The sequence below is a fragment of the Puccinia triticina genome, chromosome 3A (assembly GCF_026914185.1).
Source record: "Puccinia triticina chromosome 3A, complete sequence".
Taxonomy (NCBI): Eukaryota; Fungi; Basidiomycota; class Pucciniomycetes; order Pucciniales; family Pucciniaceae; genus Puccinia; species Puccinia triticina.
Window position 1 is genome coordinate 6,183,622 of NC_070560.1, and position 24,751 is coordinate 6,208,372.

Consider the following 24,751-nt stretch of genomic DNA (forward strand, 5'->3'; position numbering starts at 1 on the left):
AAACTGCACTCTTTTTCCAAAAAATATGGACATTTCAGTTCAATACTTTTTCCTCTCTTTTCAACATTTTGTACTTACCCATGTCATGATCAAAGCAACCAGAAAACAGCTGTATACATATCAACTTTTGTAAAGCAATCACATACATATAGTGTCAACTAACTTAACACAAGTCTTCCCTGGTGGGAGGCTTGCTGGGTAGCATTGGCACTGGTGGAAGTCACCCCTCCTGCAGGGGTGAACTTGTGTATTATCACAAAAAAACTTAAGTGGGAGCAGAGATTTTGTTTGGCTGGGAGGGTTTTTAATTTTTTATAGCTTTTCCCTCAGCCTCTCCCCAATTCTGCCTTGAAAGAGTATTATGCTATGAATTCTTCACTTTAATTTGCCAATTCAGAAATCTCTATCACCCAAGGAACTGAGGCTGTGGCAATGGTGAAACAGATACAATACTATATAGTATCTTCAGATATTTGTGTATTGTATCTGTTGAAAGATACAGAATTTGTAAATACAAATGTATTGAATCTGCCTGTTAGTGTTGTATCATTAAGGGGTTTACTAAATGTACCTGGTTTTTCTGCGTTCATACCCAGTTTTTTTCTGCTTATTTTGCGCAATGCAAATAATAGGGGGTATCAAATATGACCAAATCCACCATTACTATTGGTTTCACATAATCCTTGATTGCAAAATCCGTGATTCCAAAAGCAAAAAAGATTCTTTTTGGACAGTTTGGGACTCCTTTCCATGCTAGGCGGTGGCAGTTGTGTGAAGGGAGATTTGCTGTTTAGGCTACCCTCAGGGTGATGGTCCAGAAATGGTGGGAGCTGTGATGGGATCAAGGATAGCTGCTGGGTTGGGGGGTGGTTTTGAGATGTTTGCTGGGGTTTTGGATCCTTGGTGGCGGTTGTTGTTTGGAAAGAAGGAGGGTGGATGATCTTAAGCAGGAAAAAGGAAAGCTGGATAGGGATCTGGATGAAGGATAATTGGCAAGCTGCACTTGAAGGTTTAAACTCAGAAGATATGATCAATAAGATTTGGTGATGGTCCATAATTGTATTCTGGGGATCAGAATGCCATGCTGCTCCCCTCTTCCAAGTTCTGCAAACTGGGAATCAGGGAGGCAACCTGTCACATACATTTCATCACATTCTCCTGCGCGCTATGCACGCACACACTCACAACAAAACAGCAGAGAGAAAGAAAGAAGCAAAACAAAGAAAGAAGAGAGAACAAAACATAAAAGAAAAAAGGAAACAATAAGATGAACCAGACAGAGACCAATCAAAACTGTGGGAAAAATAGAAAAAGAAAGGATAAACACCAAACAAAAATTGAAACCTTGGCAAATCCAAGAATAAACCCACGGCAGATGCTGCGCTAGGACCAAGAAAAATGAAGAGACATAGAAGCTGGAGGGGGGGGGGGGGGGGGGAATGGGGAAATGGAGGCAGACAGGAAAAAGGGATTTAATGAAAATGAGAAAGGATGGGGAATGGAATGTGAGCTCTGACTCTTAAAGTGGAACAATCTTGAGGATCTGGGGAAAAAGAATCTTGACGATTGAGGAAGATCTTGGGAGCCTGATGGTCTTGAGGGATGAATTCTTAAGGGTCTTGCACAATGAGGGTGAAGTTAAATTTTGCTGATTTTGATAGTGGCGGCAATGCTTCTGACTAGCAGGCCCCCACAACAGGGCCTGTCAAATATAAGATAAACAAAATACTTGTCCTCAACCAAATACATCCTCCCTGTTTTATTTTTGAATTAAAAGTCAAATCATCCCATCCCAAAATCATTGACACACCAACCTCAACCACCGCAACTTCAATCAATTCTGTTTTTTCAATGTAATTTTTACCTCCGCTTCCATTGAAATTATACTTATAAATTTGATCTCATTGATCTCTTTCTCATCCTTCTTCATCATCCCAACAGAATGGCTCAAATTTTGTTTTTGGGAGGGAAGAAACCAACACTGGAGCTGGCCCCTAGTACCCATTGGCGGGTACTAGGCACCCGTGGGCAGGTACCTGTTGAGATGCACAGGTACCCGCCAGCGGGTGCCGGGTGTCTGGTTTTACCCCAGAAAAATGGGCAGGTACCTGTCCAGGTACCCACCAGATACCCGCCCAGCTCACTGGGCAATACATCTAGCTGTCCTGTCCGTTTGCACGCAAACAGACAGGACAAAACATCGGCGTCCGGTCCATTTTCACGCAAACGGACAGGATAAAACAGTGGTGTCCTGTCTGTTTGCGTACAAACAGACAGGACAGGTGCCACCCCTAGGGTATATGTGAGCTTCAGATGCACAACTTTGAACCCACTTTCCGGTGTGGTAGACAAAAAAGTGAAAAATCAAAAGTTTTTTCTCATACATATATTCACTCGTAATAAACCTCAAGATAACATCAAACAGACCTCAGAAATGGATTCTACGACCAATTTTACCCCTAGTCACCACTGAAAGCATCACCTGAACCCCACTGGATTGGAACCTACACTTCTTTGGACACTGGTCACCCATCACACGTTCAACATACCCACTGCCCAGTCACCAGCCTGTCACAAGCCTCAAGTCAAGGATCACAGCATTATGCTTATACACATCACAGGATACAAACATACATCTCCCCATCAGACTACAGTCATTACATATTATCTGTTGAAATTACTCAGGTGAAAAGAATTGTGTGTTGTGGGATTTGAACCCACAACCTTCTACATTCATGAGAGCTGCTCTTATACCACTGAGCTAAACACACAGTTGGTCTTACTGGTGATATTTGGATATTAGATCATATAGCTTGGCCCCTCAAATGGAGCTTGAAGCATATATTCCAACATTATCAAGTACTCTTCTATTTCCATATTATGATGTCATCACACACTGACTCTGCAGCCTCAGACTTCATTTATGCACCCCCTGCATCCACCTGTCAACTCATGCAGTCTACTGTCACTTTACACAGCCTTCATGCAGCCCTACTGCATTCTTCTGACATCATTTATGTACCCTTGACATATTATGACATCATTTGTATCTACCAACAGTGGGCCGCTACGCTAAACTACACTATTTTAGCCCTAAAGTTTAGCGTAGTGGCAAAAAGCGCCAACCTTTTTTGAATAGCGTTAGCGCACTGTTAGCGCTGCTACGCTTTGCTAATTTTCAGCGGCGCTAACAGCATACCAATTTTTGTTTAGCGTTAGCGCTGTGCCACAGCCGCTACGCTACGCTAAGTTGCGCTAAAGCGCTTTTAGCGGAAAAAAGGCACTTTTTTGCCGCCAAAAACGCTTTAGCGCAGCATAGCGCGCGCTCTTTTGCGCCTTGCGTGCTTAGCGTTAGCGCAATTGCGCGCATCTGCGCTAACGCTACACTAAAAGCTAAAATAGCTTTGCATCCTTTGCGCGTAGCGTTAGCGCAGATGCGCGCAATTGCGCTAGCACTACGCTAAAAAATAGCGCATTTGCGCTGCGCTACGCTACGCTAACAGCTATGTTAGCGTAGCTGACCCACTGTTGTATCTACTCCCACCAGCTAAAATCCCTCACACTGTTGTCTAGATTAGTTGAAACCCTAACCCACAAGCCCTCTGGGGCTCCACTTTTGTCTATATAAGGAGCTCTCTGCTCCCCAGTTGTCAGCTCCTCAGCTCAGTACTCACCAGTTATTTACATACCACCCTTCACACTTATCATCACCACCACACATCACTACAACCCTTATATTCACAAATAACTACTGAACTCACTCTCAAATCTCACGTACCTGTCATCAAACAACTTTATCCAGAACTAGACCAGACCTATCACTTGATTAAAACTTGCCAATCTTAGCTTGGTGGGTCTTGTTATCTGATAGCAGAAGGGCAAAGTTTTGCACCTCCATCATCCCCTTTCACCATTCAGCAACAGGGTTTCACAACCACTTTTGAGTCTTACACCAGCCCTTGGGCCCCCAACCCTGGGTGAGCTCTTGTCACCTCTGCTCACAGCCTCACTACCCAATTGAAGCACCTCACATCATCATGGCAAGAAGCAAGAAGCAATCTAACCCCTCAACTCAATCCCTGGAATTGAGTGAATCTTGTGTCCTCAACGCACATCCTCACCATCAAATGAAGAAAACTAAAACAGTATTGAATTTAGTGGACAATTCTGAATCTGATGAAAGCAACAAACAAGCAGCCCCGACTTACCTTTGCAGCACCAATCCTGGAAGCACTCAAGCAAAATTTTCTTCTGGTGATGTTTCTGATCAACAAGAGCTGGGTAAGTGTTTCTGAACTTCCATCTTCCTGCATGCAATTACTGATAAAAATTGGCACCTCTTAGCAAAGGTGGGGAAATTGCATCAGAATCAACTCAGCTCCAGCTATTTGTATTACAACAGCCCCCATCTTTCTGACCAACTAGACAAAAATGGGCGGCAGATGATTGCATTCCCATGCAAAGCGTGAGTCATTTTCCTGTCACTTTTTTCTTTAACAGGTCAAGGAAACTAAGAATCTTGCCGCGCTGGGGGTATCCAGAACCAGTGATATTGATCCACCTGAGGTAAGTGTGATTTGCCTAATTTTTCAATTCAGTCTACTTAAATTATAATGTAAAAAGGTGGCCCAGCTATGTGCAATCTGGTGCGCCAAAGCCGCTTGCCCTTCTTTGGCTCTTGGTGAACAGACGCATTGCGGCATTCTGCACCCAATGTGGCAGACGGAAAAGTGGAAAAATAAAAGTTTTTTCTATGCCACATAAGTACTCATACTAAGCCTCAATATATCAACAAATGGACCCCAGAGATGTATTCTAAGGCCAAATTCACCCCTAGTCACCACTGGAAGCACCCCTGGGCCCCCTCTAGTGTGGAAGTTACACCTCATGGACACCTATCACACGGCCAGCCCCAGTAACCCAGCTGTCACCTGCCTCAACCCAAGTTTCACAGTAGTACACTTATAAATATCACAGGATACAAACATACATCTCCCTGTCAGGCTACACTCATTACATATTAGCTAAATACACTCCTTTACATACATAGTATGACATCATTTACACTGTTTCTGCAGCCTCAGACTTTGTGTATACACTAATTACCCCTGTATGACAGCTCATGCAGTCTACTGTCACCTTACACATGTGTTGTAATGTTCTGTTGTATATTCTGACATCATGTATTCACCCCTGGCATGTTCAGAATGTTCTGTTGTATATTCTGACACCATTCATGCGCCCCTGAGGGGTTATGACATCATTTGTATCTACTCCCACCAGCTAAAATCCCTCACCCTGTTGTCTAGATTAGCTAAAACCCTAAACCACAAGCCCCCTCTGGGGCTCCACTTTTGTCTATAAAAGGAGCTCTCTCCACCCCCAGTGGTCTGCTCCCCGGTTCCTCACCAAAAAGTCACAAGTCACCCAACACTCATCCACACTCAAATCCTAAAACCCTTATAACAGAAATTAAACCCTTATAATAAAGGAATTCAACTGTTATAAAAAAGTACTTAACACACTTACACATTGCCAGTCAAACAGATTTCATCTGGAACAGACCAGACCTATCACTTAATAAAAGTTGCCAAGTTGAGCTTGGTGGGTCTTGTTGACTGATAACAGAAAGGCAGAGCTTGCAACTCCATCATACCCTTTGAAATTCAGCAAAAGGGTTTCATTACCACTTTTGAGTCTTACACCAACGGTCTTGAAAAATCTGCCCACACGCAAGGCAGTTTCACGTGACATAAACATCCTATATACTGCCGTTCAGGATTTCTAAATCAAAACACTTGAGGTTTGTTTTTTTCTCTATTGATTTAAAATTAACCATTTTGTTTTCTGAGGTTATCTTTGAGCTAGGATCATAAGGGAGCAATGTATTTGGGACTTTATGCCTGGCAGTCGCCCAAGGGCTACAATATTTTAGAAACGGTTATATACCAAGCACAAAGGTAATGTTTTTCAGTTAGAGGCAATGCCCCTTGACTTTGTCAGGTTGAAGGAAAGACACACCAGTGTGTATTTGGCAGAAACTGTCCAAGTCATTGTTGAGAAATTCCGAGGGCAGAATAAGGTAAAAATATCATCCTCACTTTTGATCTGGACCATTTTTGGATCTCTGTTAATTATGTCTCTCTTAGATTTGTGGCATTGTAACAGACAACACCACAAACAACCAGAAAATGATCAAGGAGATTGCAACATTCAGATGGCCTTGATTCACAGGCAAGGCGCAGTGGGTTTGATGCTTCACCCATATCTTGAACTTGATTGTTCAAGTAATTCTACAACCTTTTGGAAGCCAAAAGGCACAGAAAAACATCAATTGCCAAGCTGCAGAAAGCTATTCTGACTCCGACAAGGACTTGTATCCAGAGGACCCACAGAATCAGATCCAAAGGTATATATTTTTATCTTTGTTGCAACATTGAAATCTGCTGATAATCACATGATTTGACATAGGTTTAACAAAGATACACAAAATTCTGAAGATGAAGAGACAGATTGTGATACAGAAAAAGATCAAAACATTGCAGGCAAGCTGATTGATGAAAAAGAGCTGGAACTGGAGACCAATGATATCAACAATCTGAGCAATGAAGAGGATGATGATATATATACCACCAAATACTGCAAAGAGACATTGGCCAAGTTAAGCCATCATCCCCCACTCTTGAATAATCAAACAATTGCTGACAATCTAAGCAATTAGTTCAGGGCCATTGCTTGGAAGCTCAAGAAGTCACCGACTTCAATGACTCTTTTTGTTGAACTCTGTTGGGAGAATGATTGTTCTAGGCCACATTTGATCAAGCGTGATGTCAGGACAAGATGGAATTCCACACTGGTACAACTTTTGAGCATCCAACAATGTTCAAAAGCAATGTGAGTCAATATTTACCCCCTTCCAGAAATCAAACTGGTGGTTAACAATCTCTTTTCAGTCTTGAGTGGCAGAAAGATAAGCACCATGGAACCTGTCAATCATATCATGTCAACAAGGCTGATCTCAACCTAGCTGGTCACATGATTGACATACTACAACCTTTTCACAATCTAACCCGCCAAGTATCAACTTGCGGAGGTGCTCAATTAGCCCAGGTTGTTGTCTTCATTGATCAGATCACCAGTCATTTGTTGACTATTGACGAGATGTGTACCCCCGGTGTAAGACTCAAAAGTGGTAATGAAAACCTTTTGCTGAATGGTGAAGGGTATGGTGGAGTTGCAAGCTCTGCCCTTCTGTTATCAGTCAACAAGACCCACCAAGTTCAGCTTGGCAAGTTTTATCAAGTGATAGGTCTGGTCTGTTCCAGATGAAATCTGTTTGACTGGCAACGTGTAAGTGTTTTAATTACTTTGTTATAAGGGTTGAATTGTTGTTATAAGGGTTGATTTATTGTTATAAGGGTTTTAGGATTTGAGTGTGGATGAGTGTTGGGTGACTTGTGAGTTCTGGGTGAGGAACTGGGGAGCAGACCACTGGGGGTGGAGAGAGCTCCTTTTATAGACAAAAGTGGAGCCCCAAAGGGGCTTGTGGGTTAGGGTTTCAGCTAATCTAGACAACAGGGTGAGGGATTTTAGCTGGTGGGAGTAGATAAAAATGATGTCATAACCCCTCAGGGGCGCATGGATGGTGTCAGAATATACCACAGAACATTCTAAATATGTCAGGGGTGCATACATGATGTCAGGGGTGCATACATGATGTCAGAATATACAAAAGAACATTCTAACGCATGCATGAGGTGACAGTAGACTGCATGAGCTGTCATACAGGGGGAATTAGTGTATACACAAAGTCTGAGGCTGCAGAAACAGTGTAAATGATGTCATACTATGTATATAAAGGAGTGTATGTAGTTAATATGTAATGGGTGTAGCCTGACAGTGAGATGTATGTTTGTATCCTGTGATGTGTATATGTGTACTACTGTGAAACTTGGGTTGAGGCAGGTGACAGCTGGGTTACTGGGGCTGGTTGTGTGATAGGTGTCCATGAGGTGTAACTTCCACAGTAGAGGGGGTCCAGGGGTGCTTCCAGTGGGGACTAGGGGTGAAATTGGCCGTAGAATCCATTTCTGGGGTCCATTTGGTGGTATCTTGAGGCCTGTTATGAGTAATTGTGTGGCATAGAAAAAACTTTTTACTTTTCCACTTTTCCGTCTACCACATCCTCCCCCAACTTATTGTCTGTCCCCAGACAATTTTGGCGTGAAAAGTGCTATTTCTCCAGCTTTTGCACCTGTTACATGGTGAATTTACGTGGTGATTTGCAGGATCCTTGGAGAATTGGCCATCTTGACGTCTTCTGGGCTACGTGGCTTGAGAGGCTTGTGAAAGAATGTGAGTTCTTCCCCCAACTTATAAAATATAGGCAATTTTTGGGAAGAAATTAATTTAGATCCTGCAATAATTTTAGGTGTTTTCAATCTTGAGGTCTTGATTCCAAGGTTTTGATTACTTTCTGTCATCTTTCTTCCAGTGTAAAAATTTGAGTAGTCCAATTCCAAAAATTCTTGATGATTCTTCTTCCAATCTGAGTACTGTCTTGTTGAATATGGCTGAGTTTTGCTGACTAGAGTTTGTGGTTATTTCTTCTGCATAGATATTTACTACCCTCTGACTCATGCCAGGGCTAGAAGTTTTCTAAATATTCTCTGATCTATAATATCAGGGCTAAAGGTATTCTAAATGTTCTCTGATCTCTAATATCAGGGCTAAAGGTATTCTAAATGTTCTCTGATCTCTAATATCAGGGCTAAAAGTATTCTAAATTCTGAACCATATATAATTAATTGTAACTTGATTGGACTAAACCCATCAGACCTATTTAGACACTGATATCCCCACTGTGGAATCTTTCTTCAGTTGTCCAGCCTTGAAAGTTGTCTGTAAATATGATAATAAATATTCTTCAGCAGATGAAATCCACATTTCCAGTTCTTCAAAAGTCCGTCAGATTCCATCCAACAGTAGTTCAGATTGTCCAAATGGTTGCCAAGAGTTCATGAACCCAGATTTATCAAAAGTTTTTTCCTGAGTTGAAAAGTAGCCACATAAGTAATTTTCATCTTGAATCAAAAGTTCTTGATCCTGACACCGTAATTAATGAATAGAGCTGAAATAATCCCCTTTTTCAATATTTTCAAAATGACTGTGGTTTAAAACGAGCGTTGATTTAGACAGTTTAACCTCTTGCTAAGGAGGTGTTGAATTGTTGTTTTAAGGTGGAGTTGATGGTGAATTGATTAAGATCACCTTGGTTAAGATCACATCGGTTGAGATCACCTTGGTTAAGATTACATCAGTTGAGATCACCTTGGTTGAGATCACATTGGTTAAGATCACATTGGTTGAGATCACCTCTGTTAAGATCACATCATTTGAGATCACATCAGTTGAGAGTGTATCTGTCAAGATCATATCTTCAAATGTTATAGGGTGAATTTTGCTAAAATGAATGGCTTGTTTTCAAAAAGAGTGTTGATAAGCAGTTTAACCTCTTGCTAAGGAGGTAGATTTAGTTGAAGGTTTCCATAGACTTTTGAGATATTCTGAATTGTGGCAAGTAATACTGTGAGATTGATGGTGGGAGGACGGTGATAAAAGAGTGACTTTTCAAAAGAATGTGAGTTCCTCCCCCAACTTGAAAGATTCAAGCCCCAAGAGTTTCAGAATTTAGAGCTGATATCTATTTTTGATGATTTAGAAAAGAGAAAAATGATAATTGTTTAACCAATTCCAACAAGGAGCCTTGGGCGGTTGAAGTGTGTCTGAAGTTGTCCAAAGCGGTTGGGCGGAATATTCAGTGACAGTTGAACCAGGAGCTTCCTGAGTGAGTAAAATAAGTAAATAAATTGATTCCTTTGTGATTCAAGATGATATAGATCATTGATTGATCCTTTCAATTCTTCTTTAGTTTCTGAATGGTCTTTATTGACTTTGCCACTTGAATTTGTTGTTGTTGAGTTAATATCTGGTGGAACCGGTGCAGGCGGCAAGATAACCATGTCTTCAGAGGGTGTACAGATTGGATTTGGACTAATTGGAATTTGTGAATCTGTTGGGTTGAGATCTGTAGTAGTACTAATACTTGGGTTGCATATACTGATAGTCTTGCCTTCATTTTCTCCAGGGTCTGTATCTGTGGGTCCTGGGGCTTGAAGGGACAGTTTGTTGAAAATTTCTTCTTGTTGATCCAAGTGAGGTTTAAAGAGGTGCTTGTTGAAAATCTTGCTTCCTGGTTTGTTGATATCTTCAATCAAAACTATAGTTGGGATGTGAGAAAATTGAGGATCCTGAACTGTTGTTTCTGTAAGGATAGAATCTTCAATTTGTGAGTCATGATTGTTGATTTGAGGTGTCTGATGATCCACAATTTGGTTTTGTTGAATAGATTGATCCAAGATTTCTTCTTCATCCATGCTGATTGTCATATCCACATCATTGGAGCCAAATTCTGGTATGTTAATAACAAAGTGTTTAAGCTCCATTGGCGTATCCATTAAGTTTGACACTGATTTCTGGTTCACCACCATATCCTGTAGGTGAATTGTTGAGGCCGCTTGCTCAAAAACCAATTCCTGAGAGTAAGTTTCCGTTTCTGTAACAGGTTCTGAATTATCTGTTATTGGTTCCAAAACATCCATAACAGGTTGTGTGATTTCCAAGGCCGGTTCATTTTCACTTGGTTCTTCTGTGAATTTGAGTTGCTGGTTGTAATCCGGAGGTAAGTCTAGCGCCTTTGATTGTTTTTGGAGTTCCAAAAGTTCTTGCTGCATAGTTTGGATTTGTTTCCAGAAGTATTCCTCTATCTGTATAACTTCCATTTCTGCAGCGGCAACCAGGTGATTCCATTCAGTAACTTCATATTTCCCACTTTTCCCTTTTTGAAGCTGGCTGTTATTGAATAAGGTTTGTTTGATGTTGTCCTGACTTTCTCTTGAAAAGGAACTTAAGAATAAAACACTGGTTTCTTCTTTCTCCCAAACCTGGTAGGATTCCATCATGTAATCAAGTATTGTGTTGAATTTTCCAAGATATCTTCTGTAAGCCTGGTAGGTTAAGATTCCTTGTTGGGCCTGTTGTTCTGCTATCTTGAATAGATCCTTCTTGGTGTACAAAACTGAAGGATCAAATTCTCCCCAGGTGTCAATCATTTCCTTACGCAGGGTATCCCAGTCGCATTCTTCGTAACCGTCCATATCCTCAATTTGGCACTTCAGTTCCTCTGTTTGTATGAATCGTCCAATCTGAAGAGCTCTTTGGAATTTTGTTGAACCAAACCAATCTGCTGCCCTTTTGTATCTCCGTAGGAAGTCAAAGAATCGATTTCCATCATAGAATAATTCATTGTCATCAATGATTCCTGGTGGATAATCGGATTCTTGGTATGATAGACTTGATTGTTGATAAGGTATTAGTTGATGTTGATAATATGTTGTTTGTTGATATTGATGATGTTCTGAATTTTGTCTTTGTTGAAATTGGTGTTGATATTTAGGTTCTTGAATGGCTTCATTCTTGTTGATTCCATAAGCAGATGGTTGTTGATGTGACACAGTGCCTCTGAGTGGAATATTCTGGTTTTGTTGAGTTTCATCTGAGTCACGTAAGTGTTCTTCAGCAGGATCTCCGAATTGATTCTCTCGTCCTTTCCCTTTGTCTTTCCTTGGCCAAGTTGACATTGTATTTTCCATATTCCTACTCATAGCAGGAGTTCCCGTAAAAGGTCTTGTCCTTGAAGTGGTTCTTGAATTAATTGTATCTTCAAAATCTGGTACACCAAATGCTATATTCATGTTGATTCTTGTTGATTCCATAGTTTCATTATACGTTTGATCCTTGGTAACTGTTACTGTGCTCTGAAAAAGAAACAATAATATCTGGTCTCTGGTCTCTTTACCAGGGCAAATTGGGGGGGTTTTTAATATTGATATAAATAACTTTACCGTGCTGGGAGGGTTCTTCAAACAGTATCCTAATTATCTGAATCCTTAGGTACTACACATTGTCTTTCAGTATATAATTGGCTGTTTCCTTTGAGTGGGCTCCAGAGTTTTCTTCTAACAGTATCTAATTATCCGGATCCTTGGGTACTACACACCGTCTTCCAGTATATAATTAGCTGCTTCCTTCAAAACACTCCTTTCAGATTTGGTAGTTATGTGTTCCTTTCAGAGGTTTGTAGTTGGTTCCTTAGATTGTTCCTAATAGTCAACTAGTTGTCCAACAGAATAACTGAATATGCTGTTGATTGTTCTAGATTTGTTGATAAATTTGATTCTTTTTGCCGCTAGAAGTTCAGATCCTTTGGCAAGTCCTTCTGGTTTGAGTTGAAATTGTTTCCTGGGATGGTTCAAAAGTAGACTAGTTGTCCAACGGAATAAATGAATATGCCACTGTCTGTACTAGAGTTGTTGATGGCTTGATCCTTTTTCACTAGCACAATTGTGATCCCTTGGCAATTACTTTGGGTTGAATTGAAGTTCGTTACACGTGGTTGATCAAACAGGGTTATCCAATCACGTTGGGGACTCCCTTGTAAGACTCAAAAGTGGTAATGAAACCCTTTTGCTGAATGGTGAAGGGTATGGTGGAGTTGCAAGCTCTGCCCTTCTGTTATCAGTCAACAAGACCCACCAAGCTCAGCTTGGCAAGTTTTATCAAGTGATAGGTCTGGTCTGTTCCAGATGAAATCTGTTTGACTGGCAACGTGTAAGTGTTTTAATTACTTTGTTATAAGGGTTGAATTGTTGTTATAAGGGTTGATTTATTGTTATAAGGGTTTTAGGATTTGAGTGTGGATGAGTGTTGGGTGACTTGTGAGTTCTGGGTGAGGAACTGGGGAGCAGACCACTGGGGGTGGAGAGAGCTCCTTTTATAGACAAAAGTGGAGCCCCAAAGGGGCTTGTGGGTTAGGGTTTCAGCTAATCTAGACAACAGGGTGAGGGATTTTAGCTGGTGGGAGTAGATAAAAATGATGTCATAACCCCTCAGGGGCGCATGGATGGTGTCAGAATATACCACAGAACATTCTAAATATGTCAGGGGTGCATACATGATGTCAGGGGTGCATACATGATGTCAGAATATACAAAAGAACATTCTAACGCATGCATGAGGTGACAGTAGACTGCATGAGCTGTCATACAGGGGGAATTAGTGTATACACAAAGTCTGAGGCTGCAGAAACAGTGTAAATGATGTCATACTATGTATATAAAGGAGTGTATGTAGTTAATATGTAATGGGTGTAGCCTGACAGTGAGATGTATGTTTGTATCCTGTGATGTGTATATGTGTACTACTGTGAAACTTGGGTTGAGGCAGGTGACAGCTGGGTTACTGGGGCTGGTTGTGTGATAGGTGTCCATGAGGTGTAACTTCCACAGTAGAGGGGGTCCAGGGGTGCTTCCAGTGGGGACTAGGGGTGAAATTGGCCGTAGAATCCATTTCTGGGGTCCATTTGGTGGTATCTTGAGGCCTGTTATGAGTAATTGTGTGGCATAGAAAAATCTTTTTATTTTTCCACTTTTCCGTCTACCACACCGGCCTTGAGAAATGCATGCTGAGCTGGGCTTCAACTAACAAATAAATAATACACTCTAACAGACTGCTCACCAATATATCGAGTTGCTATGGGTGAGCTTCCTTTGTAAATTCATATTGATTAATTTAAATAGATGCTTATTCCTTTTCTGTAGTGCTACATCCTTCATTTAAAGACAAATATTTCAAACTAGCAAAGTGGAAAACTGAATGGATTGAAGAATCCATCAGACTAACCCGTGAGATGTGGGAGAACCACTACAAGCCCAATTCTCAGCCAACCATAACAAAACAGACAAATTCGCGTCCAAAGGTAAGTGAATTTCAAACTCTTTTATTTTTCTATCTACCTCCATTGAGGCTGAAAATCTGCCAACTAGGCACAGATTGGTGTGCTTGCTGGACTCAGCAGCACTTCTCAAGCTTGTTTGGGAGGTAGCACAAATGATCTGCTCAATGCATGGCTTGCAGGAGGATTGACTTTGGATGATGATGGCCAGCCAGTCAACCCTCTCAAGTAGTGGACCCAACAGGGGCGGCGGGTAATAACCACGGTAGTCTGCTCCAGATGGCACTTGACATGCTAAATTTTCCAGGTGGGTTTTCATTCAATCTTATTTTTTTCTAGTTTTTTATGAACCCTAACCAAATTTTTCTGCAACAGCAACAACCGTTCACGTCAAGTGATCTTTCAATTTTGGGAGGAACTATGTGTCATCCAAGAGACACAGCCTCAGCGCTTCATCTGTCAGTCAAGGGATGACAGTTGCGTTTTACTCACAGAACGGAAAAATCCCTAGTGGAATTTTGCGGAAGTGGAAGATAAAGCAGAACAGCGCCAACAAAAAGGGTAAAAAAACTAGATTTTGTTCCTATTTATATGTGAAATGCATCCAAGAAGGATTTTTGCAGAGAAAAATCAATACAAGTGCCTCACACCCGCGGGTACCTGCCACCTGCACCCGGATACCTGCCCGTGCAGGTGCGGGTGTCCAGTTTGAGGGAAAATTCAGGCTGGTACCCGCACCCGCCACAGGTACCCGGGTGCAAAGTGCCAGCTCTAGTAGTCAAGAATTACATGCCACTGCTGTGAGCCAAAAACCCGCTTTTGGTTTCCCCTTTTCAGTAAAAGCGGCTTTTGAGGATGGCACGGAGCATCAGACTTTTTGGCTGCTAGAGCATGGCCTCAATCATCGCGCTCAGCGGAAATTGGCAGGCTTGTGGAGGGATGTTGCATTTCTCTCATTTGCAACAAAATATGAAACTGTTGTGCACAAGATCAAGCCTGTAAACCTGCCTACGCTGCAGGGCCTTAACCCCCCCCTTCAGCGGCTTTTGCTCTCTGGCAATCCCTACCGAGCCCTTCCGCGCTTGTTAGCGGGTCCTTTTGTTCCCATGGGAAGAGTCATGGAAGATTGCCTAGCAGTAGTGATTTTTGGCCCCAACAGTTGGTTGTGGCCAGGAGAATTGAATGTCATCAAGAATTTCCTGTCAGCGCAAAATCAAGCTATAGTGTTTGACAAGTCTGAATGTGGCCTTCTGAGCCTTCTGAAGGAGTCCTATGGACTCCCGTATATCATATACCTTTGATTGAGCACAAACCTTGGCAGAAAAAGAAAATACCAATCCTGGCCACAAAGATGAAGGAGTACACACAAATTCTCCGTGAGCGGGTTTGTAACGGCTTATACAAACAATCAACGTCCTTGTATTCTAGCCCCGTGTTTTGTGTTCTCATGGGTAATGGCAAACTCCGGATTGTCCAAAACCTCCAACCGCTCAATAAAGTTACAGTGGAGGATGCCGGTGTTCCGCTGGCTACTGGTTTTTTTGGCCCCCAGAGGCCATTTCTTTAGTTATATGTATATTCTCATCAAAAAAGAGGGGTAATTAAGTACAGGTAATTGGTAGAAAAAAGACCAAAAAATTCACAAAATTGAGCCAAAATTGCATTCTTCTTAAATTTTATTATATGTATATATTTTTGCATTTTGAATTACAAGATAAAATTGTTTCCTGTACTCTTCAGCGCTGAGGAAAGTTCCTTTTTTAAGAGACACATGCTTGAACCAAAGTTCCATCAATTCAAGAGCAGCCTTCATTGCTTGGACTTTGTTTAAATTTGCATGCATTTGAAGATACCCATGAAGAAAGATTTGTGAAGCATCAAATTTTACTGCCTCTGGTCCTTGTGAGAAATCAATGGTACCCAGCAGAGGGGGGTGTTCACCATTTTCCATGAAGATTAGATTGTAAAACCATTCAAGAATTGCCTTGTGATTGCCTTCTGTGTTTTTCAAAATATTTGAGTCCAGTTCATTCCGAGAAACCAAGTTGTGACAGCAATGTAAAGCCTCTCCAATCTTTTGAATTTTTGAGATCATAATTGAGCTGTTTATAATTGATGATTTTTTTGCTCTTGAGAAAATCCTGACCTTTTTTGTTTCATCAGAAATAAAAGGTTCAATGTAATTGGAATTCATTGTACCAATTATCTTCAATCCTGGGGTTTTAGGTGAAAGCTTGTACAATTCTTCAATAAAATTTTGTTTTCCAAGCAATTTTTTGTGAAATTCTTTCCATTCACAGAAATCCTCAACACTCTGGTGTCTAAGGGCAGTTACCACTTTTTGAATTATAGTCTTCATTGTATCACCATTCAAGTATCTTTCATTGCATCCATTCAGGGGCTTTAACGCTTCATATTTTATGACTTGTTTATCCATTTCTGATTTTATATCCTCCAAGCTCTCTCCTTTTGTACACTTCCTCCTTTTCCTGGATTTTTGCCCTGGAGGCTTCTTGGTGAATTGTGGTGGTTGAATAAAACCTGGCTTGAGGTGAAATTCTTTGCCCTCCTCATGAATGGTCAGGGACCCTGTTTCCTTGTCTGTATGATGAGTGTGAATATAAATAGAAAAATGTATCTTTTAGTTTTTCAGATTTTTTTTACAGGTATAATCACCCCACCCAACCTAACCTTTCTCCCCCAATTCACTGAAAATTCTAACACTGGAACCAGATGTGGAAGACTGGTGTTTTTGACAATGCAATTTGCCTGATTTCCCCAAAGGCATAAAATCTGCCTTGCACAGATGAAAAAGAGAATGCACACATCATTAGCACAAAAATCAAGAGAAATTCATAATTAGTTTCTGAGAACTTATTTCAGAAACATCTCCCCAAATATTCTGACCTTCTTTAAATGCACCCCTGACACAAGAACTAGAATTTTCATGGGGTTTTGAATGATATTTTAATTGAAAATTCCATTCTTCTTTACTTGCACAGAGGGATTTCTTTCTCTTTTTCAAGCAATATACATGTTCTTGTTTGTAAAATAACATTTAGTACAGTTGTATTGTTGAAAAAAAGTATTTCATAACTGTTTGAGCAGAGCATCAACTCACCATTATCATTGAATCTAGCATTGCCTCTGGAAAAACGGGTTGATGTCAAACCACTCCCTCCTATATCATTGAGAAATGGGAGACCAATTTTAGGAAGAAACATATTTAATATGTCTAAATAGTTTAAAAATGACCATCAATATTTCACAATATATTTTTCAATAGTGGAGCCATTTGTTTTATCTCACCATTTGAATTAGTGATATCTTCACACAAGCCTTTTATCAAGCAACAAGTAGGATAATCAGAGGATTTACGCCATTTGGCAGGTCTCAGGGTCTCCACTGGACAGTCAGCAAGGTCTTGCAATATTGTTCTGTGATTATTGGTGATAGTGGTAGAATGAGAAGGCTTGAATCCTCCTCTAGAAAAGGTGGCAGTTGTATAGTAAAAGTAGAAGGGATAGAGGGTGACTATTTTGAGGAAGCTTGATCTGATCCAAGTCATGTTCAGATGGAACTGTTAGAAAGTATCTTGAGATTCTAGGCAAAGAAGAATAGGTGCACATAAATCATGGTACTTTCTGCCTTTACATGGCTCCATCAAAACCCCTAGCCTGACACAATCCCCTTGTTTGAGGGGCTGGGGGACCTGTGCCCCAGCAGTACCATGTTGGGTGTTTCACACAAGTTCAAATCACACTGAAACAAGTGGCGTGTGTTAAGCTAGTTCAGTCTCCATTTTTAAACCCCAATCAATGCCTTGGTGCTCACATTGTACTTTTTTCTTTTCATGGCCAACATGAGAAAATCCCCCTTAGTACTGCCTTTGATCTCTCCACAAAACAGGTGCCCATGTCACCATGATCCCGGGGCGGTTAAGACTGGCCATTGATCACACATGCATCATACAAACCTCAACTGGTGACCAATCAAGACCAATCATCCAGTCCAAACACTCCATTCCAGATTGGAAACACTCATACATAACGCCCACTTGATGACCAACTCAGTGTGAACAATCAAATTTTTTTTCTCTACTATATCTTTACTCATAGCAAGCCTCAATATACCACCAAATGGATTCCATTGCCAATCTTACCCTTAGTTACCACTGGAACCCCACTGGATTGTAAATTGTACCCTCATGGACACAGCCAGCCCCAGTTATCAAGCTGTCACACCCCTCAAGCCACCTTTCCCAAGTATACAAATACACATCACCATTCAAAGGAATACTTCCTCATAACCCATTTTATCTCCACTGCATATGCAGGCTGTGCACCCTTCTGATCCCACTTTCTCCTGTATTTGAGATGACCCTGCTTCATTTACACACCCCTTGAAACTCCATGCAGTCTTCTAACCCCATTCTTGCACTCCTTGCATTATTCTGACATTCATCATGCAGCCCTTGCATAAAAAACTTGTATTTGACATTTCCCCACCTTGTTTATGCACTCCTTGCATTATTATGACCATATCTTTCATTTCTCACCCCTGCATCAGTATATTCTGACACCACTTGTACACAGCCTACCTGCTAAAATCCCTCTTCCAGGGACCCCCAGGGGACTAAAATCCCTCACATTTTCCTAAGTTGTGTTTCCCTCAGCACAGTACTAAACACTTATTTACATATGTACCACCCTAGGCTCTAGGCACCCTCACACTTACCTTTACCACCATACATCACAACAGCCCTTATATCTGCAAATAACCACTAAACTAACTCTCAACTCTCACATGCCTGTTGTTGAACAACTTCATCTGGAACAGACCAGACCTATCACTTGATTAAAACTTACCAAGCTTACCTTGGTGTGCCTTGTTAGCTGATAGCCAGAAATGCAGAGTTTTGCACCTCCATCATCCCCTCCACCATTCAGAAAAAGGGTTTCAAAACTTCTTTTGAGTCTTACACCAGTCATCAAGTGGATACACACTCTAGAGCTGGCACTCTTGCACCCGCTGGCGGGTACCCACCCCCCTTCAGCAGGTGACTGTGTCCCTTGCAGGTAACCAAGGTAGGTTCAGGGTGTTGAATTTTATCAAAAAATTAAAGGAAGTAGCTCCCCACCTATCTTCAAGGACACACAGGTACCTGCTGAAGGGGGGCGGGTACCCGCCAGCGGGTGCAAAAGTGCCAGCTCTAACACACTCCACTCAATGACCCAACTGGGGCCATCTAGTGGATAGCCAATACCTCACCACTGGATGAACCAGTTGGCCATTGAGTGCACACTCCACTCCACTCAATGACCCAGCTGGGTCATCCAGACTCACTTGACAACTGAACCGGTCATCAAGTGGATACCCACTTCACTTGATGGCCATGCCTTTCCTTGAGTAGAGCAGGTATCCACTCAATTACCCAACCAAGTCATTGAGTGGAGTGGTTCTGGGTTGGTCATCAAGTAGAGTGTGTATCCACTGGGTCTGCCACTGGCCATTGAGTGTACCATCCATTTGATGACTGGATGACCGGGTCATCAAGTGGAAGTGTGTATCCACCCAATGGCCGGGTTGATTATTGAGTGGGGTGTGTGAGTGTGTCCTGGAATAGTAGAGTGTTTATCCACTCAATAATTGGGTGGGGTCATCAGGTGGAGTTTGTGCTCAAACCAATGACCAGGTCATTGACTTGAGTGTGTACTTGACCCAATGACCCGTCTTGACCAACCATTGGATGGAGGTATGCATTCCAGGTGATGACCGGTATTGACCAGATTGGAAATTGGAGTCTAAATTTTTATGGTTGCCCTTGGATGACCAGAAATGCTGTTTCTGGTGGTGATTTAGGGTTAAAGCCTATTTTTTAAGCCCTGACCAGGAGTTTTAAGCTAACTTAACCTTTGTGGAGGGGGGACGCGGTCCTGCAGGGACCCTCCAAAGGAGGGACTTATACACTAAGTGGACCCCGTGGCCTGAGAGAATCAGGAACTTGGCCTTTTTCAATCCTGTGTAGCTTTGTCACATCACATCATGTGATTGAGTTGTAGGGGAACAAAAGATGCAGAACATCAAGGAGAATCTTTCCACCTATTGTCCTGTTTTTAGGGATATGTAATGACATTCAAATGTCTTTTTTTGCAACTTCATCTAGGTGGCTATATCCCGTATCACACATGTTGCACTGTACAGAATCTGGAATCCATGATGTTACAACTCTGATTACAGCTCAACAAGAGGTGTTGAGGATGGGAAAAAATAGTAGAAAAATAAGGACAGCTTGGGCCATCCCAGAAATGTAAACAATTTCAAAAATGGTGCAGAGGCTCATGAGGGAGAGTGATTCTAAAAAAGTCCCCACCAAAAGTCATAATTCTCTCAGGCCGCAGGGTTCACATAGCGCGTAAGTCCCTCCTTCGGAGGTCACTTTGCTCCCCCGAGGAGGGAATTAGCTAAGTTGGAGTTTTAAAGCTATCGTGACCCCCCCTTGTATCCAGCTCACAGCTCGCGAGCGGCTTGCTGTGATCACGTACTATTTCTGAAGAAAGGTCCATCAGGAGCAAACGAGCTTAACTAGGCCTCCGGGCGGGAGCGGTAGCGAGCAGCAGTGGAGGCCTATACCTTAAGTCGGGATTCCCGCGTGATGAGTTTTTCGATTTCGCGGGAAAACCCTCTTTTTTGACTTCCTCCTCCTGTACCCGCTTCTTTGATCATATCCACCTGATTTCCTTAGCAGACAATGAAGGCCTGCTTCTTGTCTTTCTTTTGGTGTTATGTATCCTGTTGTACTGGTCCTCACTGATTTTATAAAGATTTTTGAAAACTGTCTGTTTTCAGCTCCCGAGGACTTGTTTTGGTGTGCGCGGGGTACTCGAACCGCTCGTTCGAGCAAAAAAAAGTTCAAAGTGTGATTTTATGAAAATCATTATAAAATCACAAGTTTATGTACTTGTTCTGAGTTTGGGTTGGATGAACAGGAAGATGCTGCTCTTCCATAAAACCTGCTCAGAGATCCTCAAAGTTTTGAGGACATTGTGTAATTCGAGGCTGGAGTTTTCTCCCACCAAAAGGTGGCAAACTCATCACGCGGGTTTGCCGACCTAAGGCGCAAGTCCCCCCTGCGGGGGGTTCGCTTCGCGAACCGACCAGCCAGCCAACTGGCTGGCGCACCCCGCAGCAGGGGACTTGTGTTAAGTTCGGGGAGCAAACCACAATAACATCAGACATCGAGTTGATCATCAGACGACGGCTGGCAAGAGGAAATGGCGAGTCAAACTGTGGGATGGGTTGGTAAACAGCTGATAACCTTGTGTTTTTTGCTTGCTGTGCAGACTGAAGCCTCACCACATCACACACTGCCATCGTAATATAGGAAACCCTTGGAATACATACGTTGGATTGATGACCTCTCGTGCTTCGTGTAGTCCAGTGACTGGCTAGAATCAGACTGTCCTCTGGCGTTATATCCATGCATGTGGCAGCTGGAACCCACTTTCCACTCGAATAGACTTCAACTGGTCATACCCATGGCTCCCGGACCCAACCCAGAGCATAGCGCTCCCGGCAAAAGAAAACCCCCTCCTCTCCCACCCCGGCCATCGCCCAGTAGTCACCCTCCAGACGTTCCAGCGGCTCGACCTTCTGTTCGTGATTCGGATGGAAAAATCTCACTCATCTGTACGTCGCCAGTTGCATTGACTTCCCCCATGATTCTCTGTTGAGCAGGGGCCTGCGTGGAATCGCACCTTGAATCATGGATGTTTGCATTTCCAGATTGCTGACGACTAGTTTCACATGTTTGAATGTTTGCAAAATCAGACAATCAACCAGCCACAGAACAATCGGACGTGAACCTTCCATCTGACAATCAAGCCCCCTTGTCTATATCTGCTTCGAAAACTAGCCAAGAAAACCCCGATAGATCCACGGAAAATGCAGATGTTGCCTCTTCAAACCAACCCTTCACTTCCGAACCGATTGATGAATCCATCGTAAACTCACACAAGCCCTCCCAGAACGACTCGTCAGAGCAAGCTCCCCCGGTCAACTACGAGAACTCAACACAAAATGAGTCTCACCGACCGCACGAGCGAGTTGATAGCACGTCCGATTTTTCATTTTGCCTCAATTCAACTCAAGACGAAGGACGGCAAGAGCCAGACGATAGAGCAGACCGCTATGATGAAACGCTGGCGGAGATCGAAGGATTCGAGGTTTCTGAATTCCTGAGACGTAGCTCCAAGTATCTGAATGAAGTCAGCTTCCAAGGTTTCGAATCCGAGGCGACATCGGCCTCAGTACCCAAGTTGGATGATTTCCGATCGCCTGGTGGTGTGATTGATTGGGTTGGTTATTTCAACGCTCATGCGGCCGCCCAACTCGAGCGATACTGTCCTTACGCACTCCGCTCCAATCCGACTAGAGCACCAGTATCAATGAGTCAACTCAAAGCCCATGCCTCTCGCTCTTATGTCGCCATCCTCCCCGAATTATGGGATATCATATCCGGAAACCAGCTGAGCAACATATACCGCTGGGAATACCCCAGAAGAACCGCATTCTATTTATTTGTCAGTGTTCAACGATCAATTTCATTGATTCTCAACTCACGTCCATTCGAATCATTTAAGTTGATTTTGGTGTGATACCTCATGTTGTAGTAGACTTATTATCTCCTTTGGGCTGCGGACTTGATCCCAAGCTTTATTGTGGGATATGGATTATATCGGTTAGTTAACCGACAGCTGAATCCTCCGACTATCTCACAACTCAGACAAGAAGTCAGTCAACGATACCAGGTGGGCAAACAAGCAGAAAAAATAGGATCTGAAGGATTCTTAGATATGAAGAATGGTATGACCGGTTCGGTGACTAAAGGCGTATTAGGAAATTCGATGGTCTTTGCCGGTGTCGCCATGGGGACCAGTATTCCGGGCACCGGAACGTCGGGCACTGGCCCTGCTCCCAGTTCTTCTCATACCTTACCGAAGAAGAATGACTATCGAAGCCTATATAGCTTCAGTCGTAACCTCTACTCTGACCATGGCCACGAAATTCAGAATCTGTTGGCAGACCTGGCGGACATCGGGGAGAAGATAAGAAAGTAAATCATCTAATTACAATTTCCACCTTCACTCGTTTGCAAGACTTGTGCGTGATATTTGACAATACATGATTTGCTTTGTTTTTTCGGTCCCTTGATTGGCATCACCCTCCCGAAGTCTTTATTTATGGAGACGACCACGCGCATGCTGGAGAACAAGCTTCATGTTGACAGGGATACTGCTTTATACATTGGCGATTTCCCAAAAATGGCTGATCAAGAACTTCTTGGGATGGCTAGGAGTCGAGTTTTTCTTTTTATTGGGATTCACGGATAAACACCCGAAATTCCGGAAGATTTTGAATCCGATTTGGTTGGTCTTATACGACATCCCAACCGACGCTGAATTTGCGCTGGAGGTTTTACAAGAAAGTGGGAAAAAGGCAAACCAATCGTTATTTCATCATCGGAATATCTTCAAAAAACATCACCATTATCCTTCGATTTTTTTGCACAAGAAGAGCAGATCTGCTTCCTCCTTGGCTGACCGAAAACGGGAAAATTCGGTCGATGAAAGCTCGAACACCGCTTCAACTCAGCGCAAACGAGCGAGTATCATATCATCTGATAGCTCTGTGGTGTCTGCCGTTCGCAGTCTTCCAGAATCTGATACCTGGAAGCGATGGACCCAAAAAGTCGCGCATGGAAGTAGCGGAGTTGTCAACTTGGCAAAGAAGATATACGTGAGTATTCTTCGCCATTTCTTGATCCGATTTGGTCCCATCTCTTTATCAAAATGATGGATTTCCATCAGCCTGGCTAAATTATTATCTACTTGCAGCCCAGTGATCAGCACCAATCTGATGTGTCAGACTCCCGAAATCTGCCCGACAACAATATACCTTCTATATCACCCAAAACGTTTGCTTTCTTGAATGGAAAAGTACCCGGTAAATACATAACATCTTATCCATTCTTTACAGAAGTAGCCTCGCTCACATGTGTAAAAATCCTTGGTTTCCTGACCATGTACACACAGGTAATCTCGTCGTCCACAGAGATTGGATCTGTTTTGAACCATTGAAAGGATTTAGGAGCAAAGCTTCAAGTTTGAAATCGACGCTCATCAAGCCCGAGCCGGTTTCCCTGACACCCAGAAGTAGAACCGTATCGGCCATCTCTTCGTCCTCCTCATTAGCATCCTCCACAAAGTCAACGCCCAAAGGGAAATCCAGTGGAGAGATGCTTGGTTCGGATCGTCAAAGTCCGGTCGAGGATGCCATCGAACACGGTGACGCTGTTACAGACTTGTCGACTGATGGTCCCAGCTCGAGCGATTTCAAAATCCAATTCAAAGAAATCATCAAGATCAAGAAAATCAAACGGTCCATCGTCTTTGGACTTGGCTTTCGGATCAGCGATGGCATTGAATTCTATCTCGATAATTCAACAGTTGAGTTCCTCTATCTTGAACACGACAGATCTTTCTTTTTCCGCGCAAAAATCTCACCTATTATCATCTCACATTTGTTTTCCCTACAACAAATCACTTAACAAATCCTCTTCGGTTTCTAGGTTTTGAGTTTTGATAATATTCTCAACCGTGATCAGTACTTCAATGAGCTCTTGTTACTATGTAGCCATCATTCCCAAAGAAAACGCGACCACCAAGAGCAGATGTCGTAAGATATACTTCTTTCTTCCACATCTCATGTCGTGCTTCCAAGAACATAGTTTTCCGAGTTATTCGGAATGGGCCACTTGCACACGGAAAAATAAGCCTCAAATGTTGTTCTACAACAGAAAATCATTTATTTTGATTAGCCCATAATTACCCTTTTCCC

At 42.4% G+C, this 24,751-nt stretch overlaps 1 protein-coding gene across 1 annotated transcript; it reads left to right on the forward strand.

The window, feature by feature from the left end:
* Positions 1 to 21,336: 21,336 nt before the first annotated feature.
* On the forward strand, positions 21,337 to 24,593 carry PtA15_3A661 (uncharacterized protein; the record flags this gene model as incomplete). Its single annotated transcript, XM_053167651.1, has 7 exons — positions 21,337 to 21,541; positions 21,683 to 22,434; positions 22,528 to 22,967; positions 23,086 to 23,650; positions 23,749 to 23,857; positions 23,947 to 24,359; positions 24,483 to 24,593. The coding sequence occupies 7 exons, from the start codon at positions 21,337 to 21,339 to the stop codon at positions 24,591 to 24,593; spliced, it is 2,595 nt and encodes an 864-aa protein (XP_053018847.1).
* Positions 24,594 to 24,751: the final 158 nt, after the last annotated feature.